Source organism: Anas platyrhynchos, chromosome 19 (assembly GCF_047663525.1).
Source record: "Anas platyrhynchos isolate ZD024472 breed Pekin duck chromosome 19, IASCAAS_PekinDuck_T2T, whole genome shotgun sequence".
NCBI classification, from domain to species: Eukaryota; Metazoa; Chordata; class Aves; order Anseriformes; family Anatidae; genus Anas; species Anas platyrhynchos.
The window spans coordinates 7,326,301-7,337,500 of NC_092605.1; the positions used below are offsets into that span (position 1 = coordinate 7,326,301).

Here is an 11,200-nt window from a genome sequence, read left to right on the forward strand (position 1 = left end):
TTGGTGTATTGTCAGTTAAGTTTTTTGGCTAATGGCTGAAATTTACATTCCAACATAATCTTGTCCATATCTGGATGTAAGTTTCCTAGATTTCCTCAGCTTCTGTACTTGATCACATTTTAAACATTTAATAGAGCCACAGCCCTAAGGAAAACAAATGGAACAGCAAAGCCACATTATAAACAAAGAACAAAACCCCCTTGTGTTTTACAGCCTTTGTTTGCCTTTCACTCTAAACCCATATAACAAACTTCCTTATTTTCACAGTACTTGGTTTAGAAATCTATACTCGATATTGCTAAAAACCCCAACTATTTTGCTTAGAGTAATTCTACATGTATATCCTTAACCCATAATTGGAACAACAGTGTAAGCAGTATTTATAGATTTAGTTTCTACATTTAAGCACATTCTTGTTCAGCAATTGCCATAGACCCACAGATGCAGAAAAACTGACTGTGCTGTTTTATGGTTGACAAAAAGATAGCCACTGCTCATCCTGTTCTCAGCAGATGCACAAATCTGTGTCAGAATCATTACAATTCAAGTATTCTGCAAAATTTACTGGACAATACAAATGTTCTAGAAAAGTCAGATATTTAAACATGTTGATATAACAGCCCCAAATATATCATGCATATTAAAAAATTACAAAAAGAAATTTTAAGTCTATTTTTTCTCTTGACTTTTCTTCAGCCTGAATTGCTAGTTTACGGTAGTGTTTTTGGGGAAAACACAGTAGTAGGAGCTGAATCATACCAGATTCAAGAACCATCTATCAGAATAACCATTCTACAAGATTTTAAATAGTGAATACACCTGAAAACATAATGCATTTGCAGCATTAGTTTACTTCCACGAGGATGTCATTAAATAGTACTTGGACTGTTCATTTATAAAGGCACAAGAACTAGCCTAAAAGGCTGACAAATGGTGCTCAAATGCCACAGAAGGACAGAGCTCCTTACTGCAATTAGCTCTTGCAGTAGCACATTATTCTGTTGATCTTGTCGACTTTGGAGGCAAACATAACTGATTCTACTGAAGGCTGAGTTCTCTTCCCTTTTCACTGACACACACAATACAAAATCTGCAAGTGCTGAAAGTCACGTTAACTGACAACTAGTATCACCAGTCATGCTATTTTCCACAGGCCAAACTGAGTCATACAAGTGACAGCTTGGTAGTCAAAACATTGAACGGCGCAGAGCAAGGAGAACACAAAGGCATGGGAAACAGCATTTTCATCGTTAAGAAAGCTCTTTTTATACATAAACGGGAGATCATTTGTTGAAACTACCTGTCCAACATTTGACAACGTAGCTTATAGTAATAAGCTAACACAACTTTTATAATTCAAATGCAACAAAAGAATATTTAAGAGCAGAAGTTTCTTACTGCAGGTGAAGTAGCTCATTAAAAATACAGAATATTGAATAGAAAGACCTACTTGGGGGAATTACTCCATAGAGAAAGGCTGTTCTGCTGCAAGTCAATGGGAAATCCCAATTGGCTTGAATAGAGTAAGACTGGGACCTAAATACTTATGAAAATGTGTGGTTTAAAGAAAAAAATCTGAAGATTGGGAGTTTCTGGCCTTTTGACAAACATATGTTGAATACAATCACAGTAATTTCTCTTTTAAAAACTTTCCAAGATTATTCATATCTAATAACTACAAAACCAAATCAGAACTGCAAACTCCACTCTATTGAGCTTCAATTACTAAAAGTACTCCATATTTAATTTATCTTTTTTAGACAAAATAATTAAGATGCACCGTATCACAGGCATAATAAATACCATTACATATCAGCTTTCACAGTGTCAAAAGCCAAAGCAAGAGATCAAATTATTCAGTAATGAAATATACTTAAATAAACAACATGATATCTGATCTTGATTACTCATATTTTAGAGGGAAATAACACAACACACTTTACAGTCCATTACTTTAACCGTCAATATTAAGTGCATAAATAGCCTCCAAGAATGCCTTCCATTATGTGGGATATTTTAAATTTGCTCCCTAGCAAACAGCATTCAAATAAATACATCAAGAAGTAAAGATGCTTGATGCTGCTACTAGAAAGTTGTTTCTACTTTAACCCTTTGAGCTTTAAATAAAATGTGAGGAATGTTTTCATTAATACAAACTACAGAAAATAAATAAAATTCTGAATAAGCTCGAGATGTACCTATTATTATTACCGTTTTTTTTCTTGTTGCCATTTCAGAAAACCATGTACAGACTCTCACAGTGAAATAAATACACTCCACACGCTTTATTAGTGTTAAAGTAACACAATAAAACTTTAGTTATTTAAGTTTAATTTGCTGTTCAACAAGTAACACAGGATTTCATATTAGAATTTACAGTGATTCTTTATAGTTCACAATACCCTCACAGCAAAATCAAAAAAGACCAAAAACTGCCCCGGTATTGTCATTCAAGTGCTTGACTTTCTTCTTACTGGTTACCCTGAAAAGTAACACAATGATTATAATTATTATGTGACATTCAAGTACCTAAATACAAAGTATGCTTGCATTATTTCAAGAAATATGACTAATACATTCCCCTAATACTTTTGTCTAACTTTGAAATGATGGAAAATTATGAACAACCCATTTGTGCTTTTGTACTTGCAGTATATAAAATAAAAGATACTGGTCTGATTATATGATTTATACACATGACTTGATTAGAGTAAAATACAGATCAACATTTAGCATTACAATAGTCAACTACTTAATTAAGTGCACCGTGTCTTAGACTAATCACTCAATGTTCTGTAAGGAAAAGCACTGTTCTACATTCACTTTCAAGTTACATTAGAGAAATAATCACTGATTGTGGTTTGTCTTTTTTGTTTGTTTGATGTTTTTTTGATGTAATTAAAAACAAACTATGAATACTGAAGACCAAAACCAATACACGTAGAGTCTTTTAGTTCAATCAAGAATTGTTGTGTCATACTTCAGTCATATTCAGAGGATCTAAACGTAGACTAGTCGGAACAATTTTGGAAAAAAAGGGATTCAAATTCAATTTGTTGGTAGAACACAGGAAGCTCTCCTGGTTAAGCAGATTATTTTGTTAATTTATTTTAAAATGTAATTTAAAGGTTTACTTTCCTGCTTGCTAAGAAACTCCACTCTATTTTCCATCACTGAGCTGTTCATACTGTTGTCATGGCAAGCCTTCAGTATTAACATTCTGCTGGACATTTCTTCATGATTGTTTATTTTGTTTTCAAGCTAGGTAATTACAATTTACAATTACCTTGTCTGGACAGCAGCCATACAGCTTTTCAGACAACAGATTACTTAAGAGAACTTTTGCAATACAGACTCTCTCGCTTGTAAGAAAAGCTACATAGCAAAAATCGTTATAAAAGGAGCTGTCACTACCATTTCAGGGAAGACAGGAACTGGAGATGAAGTCTACTTCAAAGAAGGGGCTTCCCAACTAAGCATTTACTAGTGACTGACACCAACCCACTGTACAGGTTTCAGTCTTCCTCATCCAACTGCTGTGGCACTTTTGAGTATTTTCTATCTGCATTCTTTGTATATATTGTTCTTGGTTTATTTCTTAATGAATGTAAAAGATACATTGAATAATCAAATTCCAGGAAAGCCAGCTCTATCAAGACAACATCTCAGTAACAGAAGTCCAGCCAAAGGAGTTTTACTACTGAAATATTTGAGTGCCAGAGATTTAAAAATAATCTAAAATCCCCTACAGTTCCTTTAAAACAAAGAAAACTCCCCACTCAACTACTTTAAATCAACCTTCAATCTTTACATTAAATTACAAATATTAAAGAAAACAAACAAACAAACAAAAAATAGTCAATTATGTGCTTCGACAGTTCTGCACTTTTTACATTAAAACCAGAAAAACAATTTGAATCTAGATAGGTTAGATCTAGGTTAGTATTCTGAATTTTAAAATGTAGGGTGAAAGTAAGTAACAGAAGAAGCATTATAGAAGAACTGAATGTATTCAGGAACCTAACTGGACATGGTTCCGTAATACTTCCCTTTGGCTACACCCTGCCAATAATGCTTTAAAGCAATTTCCATGTGTTCTTTTCTTCCTGTGTTATTTCAACATTCCAACTCTTCACAATAGCCAGAACTCAAAATACAATGCCAGTTCACCTGGCAAGAATCTTGAAATCCCAGAGTCCCCACTACTTGACTCCCTCACCGTTTCTCCAACAACTTCTCTCCAGCAAGAGCAACTTCTGAAAGCTAACACCAGTGGGCAAGACTCCAAAAACAAGACGAACCAAATATTAAAGCCACTGAAGAAACAGGTGAATTTAAGTGTTCTTCCTCATTGTACTCGCTATTTCCAGTTCCTCAACAGCTAGTGTTTAGCCAACTTAGTAGACTAGATGAAAGGCCTAAAATAAAACAGCCACTTTATGATTATGATCATTAATGCACAATTTGTTAAGAAAGGACCTTCAAAAAGAACTTGTTGCAGAAACTGTACTTCAAATTGTTCTTTTCCTGGCTCTTTCCCGGCTGTACAAAATGAAAAGACATACTCTACCATCCTCAAAACAGTAACAGCAACAGAAAAACATGACACCCAAATGCCTGGAAAGCAGGAGCTACCTGACTTCATCTCCACCCTTCAACAGGAAGTGTAGGTTTCTTGGATTTTTTTTTTTTAAATCCATCAACAGAGCTACTGTTCCTTTCAGAAGGTAAACCAGTATTTTCTAAAATAGCTAAGAATCTTGCACATCCATCTACAAACACTGAGTTAATATTGAGTTTAGTCTTACTTTTAAGACCCAAGCTCAGCTACCAACATGACTTTAGGCAAATCACTTGACCACTGTATGAATTTCCCACAGCTACTAAGAATCCTCCAGTAACATTATCACTCTATCTCATCAGTATACTGTGAATGAAAAACAAAAGCATTACTGAGGATGCGGTGTTCAGAGACTGAAACACAGAATTCTTATCCTCACAGACACGCTATACAACTACTTCTTGTGGGTGAATGTTCCACAGAACAACACGGTATGCACTAAGGTATCTGCTCTATAAAGTACTACTTCTCTTTGAATCTCTTTGTTCTCAAACAGCTGCCTTGGCTTTGTACAACCACTGCATACATGCCTGATCATTTGTCCAGCATTTCACATAATCAGTGTGACTTAATATCTTAGCACGCACACACTATAAGTCTGTAATGAAGCATCCCATACCTTACCTTTCAGATGAAAAAGTTTTTCTCACACCAAACAATTTTTCATATTATTTCTCACAGCTCAAAGGGCAGAAATAAGCAATCAAGTAAGAACAAGGTTTCTGTCTCACCTGAATAAAATCCATCCCAGGAATTCAATTATTGTTGGCTGCACTCCAAACTAAAGCTATAGTGCCAGAGAAAAATGTTATTTTGAAGAATGCACTTGAAATTTTCGGCTTCATCAGCACTGATATTTGTGTTCTCCTGACCTAGCTTCCAAGAATTCTTCTGAGCCACTGAATTGCTTTCAGAACCCCAACATGTTCACCTACTAAAATCAAAAGTAAGAAGAATTAGGGAAGTCGCAAAAAAACAGAACAGTGGAAAACAAGATTCAGACAAACATGCTACATGCATTACATACTTCATATTAGCGAAGGGTTTGGACACATCATGCAATGCCAATGTAATGTCCTAGGTTCTCAGTGTCCCCCTGCACACATTAAAAGATACATTTTTAAAGGTCTGATAACTAAGACATGGATGAAATTACAGTTATTCAGTAATACTTGTGGATAATTGAAACCTAAAGAGTAATGGACAAGCATACCTATTTGAGGCTCCTCTGATCTCAACTGTGAATGCCTTAGTGACTGATGACACTGCAGTAAAAGAAATCAGCAGTCGACTGACGGTGTGGTTGCCTCGTTGAGCACAGCACTATTTTTAAACAGGTTAACATGTCACTTTGTATGTATTATTACTCAAACAGTAAACAATTAAACATTTTTCTTTTTAGAAATGTTAAAGCACACACTACAATCACATGTGCCTGTAGACTGTATCACCGTGAAGGCTCATTATTTACTAAAGTGACTAATATACGTAGAGCAGCTATTTTCTTGTTCCACTCACAAATTATATATGATTAAGGAAGGCAGTCACTGAACAAGCAAGTTTACTGTGTGTACTCCAAGAGAAAACTTTTCCAAAATCTCTCATTGATTCTTGCCTCACAAAGACTGGACCAACCGTTAACTACTGAGATGCTTTTAGGTAAGAAATTAGAGCATGAATGACATGAGTTTCTAATAAGCAAAATTAAAAGTGAAAATTAAAATCCATACAAAATATTTTCAAATGTAAACCATGCAAATAGAACCCCATAGCATCACTAACGTGTCATCCATCTCCGTTGACAAGCAATCATGTGGCATCTCTCTCTCGTCTTTCACAGTGATGATTCTTAAATCTCCAGGTTCAGAACAAGCAGATTCTTTAGACAGCTGGTCATCATTGTCATACCTGCAAATACAACACAGAAAAGCTTCTACAAAGGGTCTCCAAATTATACAATTTGATGAAATTAGCTGTATAGTTTTCTCTTGCATATGACCCACCCCCCTTCTTTAAAAGCAGTTGCCATCTTCTAAATGCTATCAAGAAAGAGATTTAATCTACCCCATTCACACACAAAGAGAGCATAATACTAACGTTCCATCAGCTGCTATCAAGGAAGTGCTGTCTGACAACACTTTTTCGTCTCTCACACACTTTCTCCTCACACTGCCTGGGAGGGAACAGATCGGAGCTTTTAACAACGGGTCGTAACTGTCATACCTATAAAGAAAACATACAGCTGGTGTTAAATTAATGCCAGGCGTTATTTACTTGGGACTGGTAAACAGAGGAGAACTGAGACAGCCTACTCACAAGTCCAACAAAAAGCCCGCCACTTCAGCATCGTTCCTGAAGTCCAGCTTCTCCTTGAGCGTCAGCCAGCGGTCGATGTGGCTTCCCACATAGATCCTCGTCTTCCCCCTCCTCCTATCCAGGCTCTGCTTTCTCTTTTTCTTTTCCAAAAACGACAACACCGGGGGCCTTCCGCATCTCTTGGTTGGCAGCGACATGGCGAGCCTAGAAGCGGAGGAGAGGCCGTTACGAGAGCTCGGGTGACCGCCTGCAACCCCCTCGGGCACCACCACGGCGAGCCCTCCCCTCCCACGACTTTAAGGCCCTGCCAGGCTGTGTGAGGGTGAAACCAGCCCCAGGCGGCCGCGCTGACGGGAACCGCGGCGGCCCGGCCCTAAAGAGGGATCCACCCGTTCCCTCCCCATCCCCCCGAGCCGCTCCGTGCGGGAAGGGGCCGCCCGGGCGGCAATTTCCAGTCAGAGCGGAGCGGGCCGGGGGCCCTGAGCCGGCCGGGCCCCCCCGACCCTCACCCGCGGCCCGCTCGGCGCCTCAGGGAAACGCGGGGCACGTGACCAGAGCAGGGGCCCGCGCGCGCTGATGACGAGAGGCCGCCCGTGAAGGGGCACGGGGCGGGGCCGCGTCCGTCCCTCAGCGCCGGGCTCGTTGGGGGGAAATAAATCGGGTAATAACGGGGTGTCAACGGTTCCGAGGGTTAAAATCCCTGCCGAAACGTTAAATTCCCTTCTAAAGTGTTAAAATCACGTTTAAAATGTTAAGGCATGCGCTTAATTACGCTCCTATCCACTCACAGCATACGGCTACCTGAAGGAAGCTGTGGGGAGCTGGGGTCAGGTTCCTCTCACAGGTATCTGTGACAGGACCAGAGGGAATGGCCTCAAGCTGCACCGGGGGAGGTTCAGGTTGGAAATGAGGAGACATTTCTGCTCAGAAAGAGCAGTCAGGCGTTGGGACGGGTTGCCCAAGGCGGCTTCACTGTCCCTGGGGGAGTTCAAGGTTGGACGTGGTGCTTGGGGACATGGGTCAGTGGGTGACATTGGTGGTAAGGGGTGGTTGTAGCAGATGATCCTGGAAGTCTTTTCCAGCCTTAATGATTCTAGAATTTAAGGATGCTGAGGTAACAAGAGGCAGCCACAAAGCAAGTTACAGCTGGTGACACTGGGCTTCTGTCCTATACTGGTGGGCAACCCGTCACCTCACGAGCCGTGTCACAGCCACACAGCAGTGTTTCGGCTGATCAAATAGTACTCAGGAAAAGGTATTATGTACTCAGTAAAAAGGTATTATGACAGTAAAACTTTAAATCTGCCTTTTATAACTTCAGTAAAGGCGTTATAAACAACAAAAAAATGCTTTTCTTCCAAGTGATGTTTCCCAGTACGAACTGCAAAAACTCTATTTTACCTTCTGAAAGGCCAGATTCAGGGACAAAACTAGAATGTTCTCCTGAGCAGCAGGAAATATTTGAATTTTGACTTACGTGTTGAAAGGGAAATACTAAATAAATTATACCAAAAAAAAAAATAATTAAACATTTAAAATGTAGAGCCTGTGCTGTCACAATGTATTATAACAAAGGCATTACACAGAGCAGGCATTCTGCCAGTTTCTCAGTGCTTCCATATACTACATTTTGAAATAAATGACTAAAAAGACAAAGCAGATTTCCTAGCAATGTTTCTGGGTAATTTTATCTAAACAATGAGGACAATTGCACCAGCCATTTTTTAATAATTTTATTTCTACTGCCAGTTTTGATAGAATCACCATAATAAGTCAAATGGGTTAGCTTAAGAATTAATGGATGACGAGCATATAGCAAATGATTCTAGCATATTGAAGCATTTATTTGCCTCTGCTGAGCAACTTGACCCAAGTAAAGTAAATAGTGGTAAAAAAAATCAAAAGATTTCACTTGAAAATAAAGAACAAAAGAAAAAAGACACTATGTTCTTAAACACAGGTCATTATGTTTAATCATTTACAGGAGTATGTCAGCAGATTTTCATTTCAGTGAAAGTTAATTGTGAACTGTAAGCTTTAAAATAATTATTGTAGTATAATTATGGGTTTAATAAGAATTGCTCAGAATTGCACAAATTCTCTGTGATGAACATATGTGAAGATAATCCCTTGTATTTCACCTTTTTCATATAAAATATGCAATAATTCCTCTTCTCTCACCATCATATATGTGCAATACATATTTGATGCTGATGCTCACAAAGAAATATGGCTATTTAAGGGGCTTTTATAATTATTTCTTCCAATCTACTTGACAAATATAGCTATTATCTGTATAGATCTACATTCCAAACAACATTACTGTGTAAGCTATTGAAAGTTGTGTGCTTTTAAGTTCCTGATTATCTAAAAATAACAAAGCTGCTAGAAACAAGGGGATGCTAACACTGTTTCTTTCTACCAAACATAAGCAAATATGTAGTGACTCACCTTTCATGCTAATTTAGTAACTTAAGCAAGTTTATGCTCTTAAACACACTTGTAAAGTTAAAAATAGCATTTAAAAATAAAGCTGCATGTCTGTGTTCTCAATCATGAATTAAACAGATAAGAAAATTTTCAAAGCTTTTAAGAAGTAGCTGTATCTTATCAAATATACACATATTAATATGTTCCTTTCATTAAGGAGGTCTGCTAGCCAGTATTAACTTTGCATGCTCCACGTCATTTTGACTGTGTGACAGTCACAGCAAGGGAATGGTTTTAATCCCACCAATATTCACATTAACGTTGATTTTACCACTTGGATATCTACAACAGTAAGCTTTATATTTTGTCCTGAACTGTCTCACACAAGTCCTTTAAACATGCTTTCCTAGTACAATGAGGTGTACGTTGCAAAACAGGAGCAGCTGCCACTTAGGAATGAAATTTCAAAGCCAATACTCCAGGCTCAAAGGTTAAGGTTCGTTTTTCTCTCCAGCAATGCAGAGAAATCTAACTGAGGGCACCAGCTGCAGCATACTGCCTCCTTCTGAACCACAACTGCAGCCACGCAGGAAAGAGTTTCAGAGGTTTACATGGTTTATAGCAGTCTCTCCACTACATCTCTCCTGGCTCTATTATCACCTTTTTCTGATGTTTTACTACGCATCATTAGTTTTCAGCGCAAAGCATATTACTGTTGAGCTCCTGCATATTTAGCTTCCAAATGTAAGCATAGAAATGCAGCAGTAATGTACTTTACAAACTTACGAAGCTTACTGTCTCATGAGGCATGTAATTTTCAATACAAAATGCACTATGTTGCTACAAGAGCAATCAGTAAATTCAGCAATGTTTAAATACCCCACTTATTTCACATTTTACATATATTTGTGAAACAGGAATGTAAAACTGTTCCCTGTAAATGCTAATGCAAACTTCTCCATATAAAAGTAATTTATCTGTGTAATACATTAAAAAAAATACACAGGCAAATACACAAAGATAGTTATCTAAGTAGCCTGTTTCCAGAATGCATAGGGATGCTCAATCTTTTATCTGTTTTATTCTCACAGTTTCCAGTTATCAGTGATTTAAGGACTCTGTGGATGAGAGGCTGAATGCGAACCATTACCTTGAACAGGTATGGAAAGTCCTATACTCCAGGAACTGCATCCCTTTTAGAACCCACTTAATCTTCATAGTATCCTATGGCAGTGGATCTTCATTTTGCTTTTGGAGCAATTTGTTACAAAATAATAATAATGATAATGATAATGATAATAATAATAATAACAATAATAATAATAAATGTTCCTAGACAATAAATTATTTATGACCCTAAATACAAAGTCATACTTATTCCAAGAAAATACTGATATCCAATTGAAAAAATGCATCACAACAGTTAGATTTGTTAGCCCCTGCAAGGACTAACAGCTCACTCACCATCAGTAGCTTTAACCCATCTGTTTCCCTGCTAGCCTGCAACAGAATTAACAGCATCTATTTATTAAAGGAAAGAGAGATGAGAACATGGTTGAAAACCATCATGGTGATCACCACACAATGCATCCCAAAAAGTCATTGTGCTTGTGATAAAATTTCCAATGCTTTCAGAACAATCTGATTTATTTATTAAAAAAAAAAAAAAAAAAGTAGAATTTCTTACATTTTGTTGATCATTGCTGAACATGACTGATTACATCTCAATTGTTTTACACTTACGAGCTTTGGGATAACAAACTTCAGCCTTTTATCAGTTATTATTTTTGTATCTGCATATATTCTTTTTAATTAAAAAGGAAATAAATGATG

The 11,200-nt window shown here is 37.5% G+C and overlaps 1 protein-coding gene across 5 annotated transcripts; it reads right to left on the bottom strand.

Moving 5' to 3' along the window:
* Nucleotides 1-2,261: 2,261 nt before the first annotated feature.
* LOC139999102 (zinc finger protein 692-like) lies at nt 2,262-7,576 on the bottom strand. Of its 5 annotated transcripts, none has more exons than XM_072025841.1 (8): nt 7,447-7,576; nt 6,938-7,141; nt 6,719-6,844; nt 6,404-6,529; nt 5,835-5,886; nt 5,649-5,717; nt 5,353-5,555; nt 2,262-2,482 (listed from the first exon to the last, which is right to left on the bottom strand). In XM_072025841.1, exons 2-5 carry the CDS (start codon nt 7,132-7,134, stop codon nt 5,871-5,873), a joined length of 465 nt encoding a protein of 154 aa, XP_071881942.1. In that variant the 5' UTR covers nt 7,135-7,141; nt 7,447-7,576; the 3' UTR covers nt 2,262-2,482; nt 5,353-5,555; nt 5,649-5,717; nt 5,835-5,870. The 5 variants fall into 5 exon arrangements, with proteins under 5 accessions (XP_071881942.1, XP_071881940.1, XP_071881943.1 ...); XM_072025839.1 differs by having other exon boundaries at nt 5,835-5,944; XM_072025842.1 differs by lacking the exon at nt 5,649-5,717.
* Nucleotides 7,577-11,200: the final 3,624 nt, after the last annotated feature.

Excerpts from the sequence above, each read along its gene's own strand:
- LOC139999102 (XM_072025840.1), bottom strand. The coding sequence starts at position 7,134 with ATGTCGCTGCCAACCAAGAGATGCGGAAGGCCCCCGGTGTTGTCGTTT. Across the intron at positions 6,845-6,937 it reads GCGGGCTTTTTGTTGGACTT|GTATGACAGTTACGACCCGT; the intron begins GTGAGTAGGCTG and ends TTTTCTTTATAG. Across the intron at positions 6,530-6,718 it reads TTGATAGCAGCTGATGGAAC|GTATGACAATGATGACCAGC; the intron begins GTTAGTATTATG and ends TTGTATTTGCAG.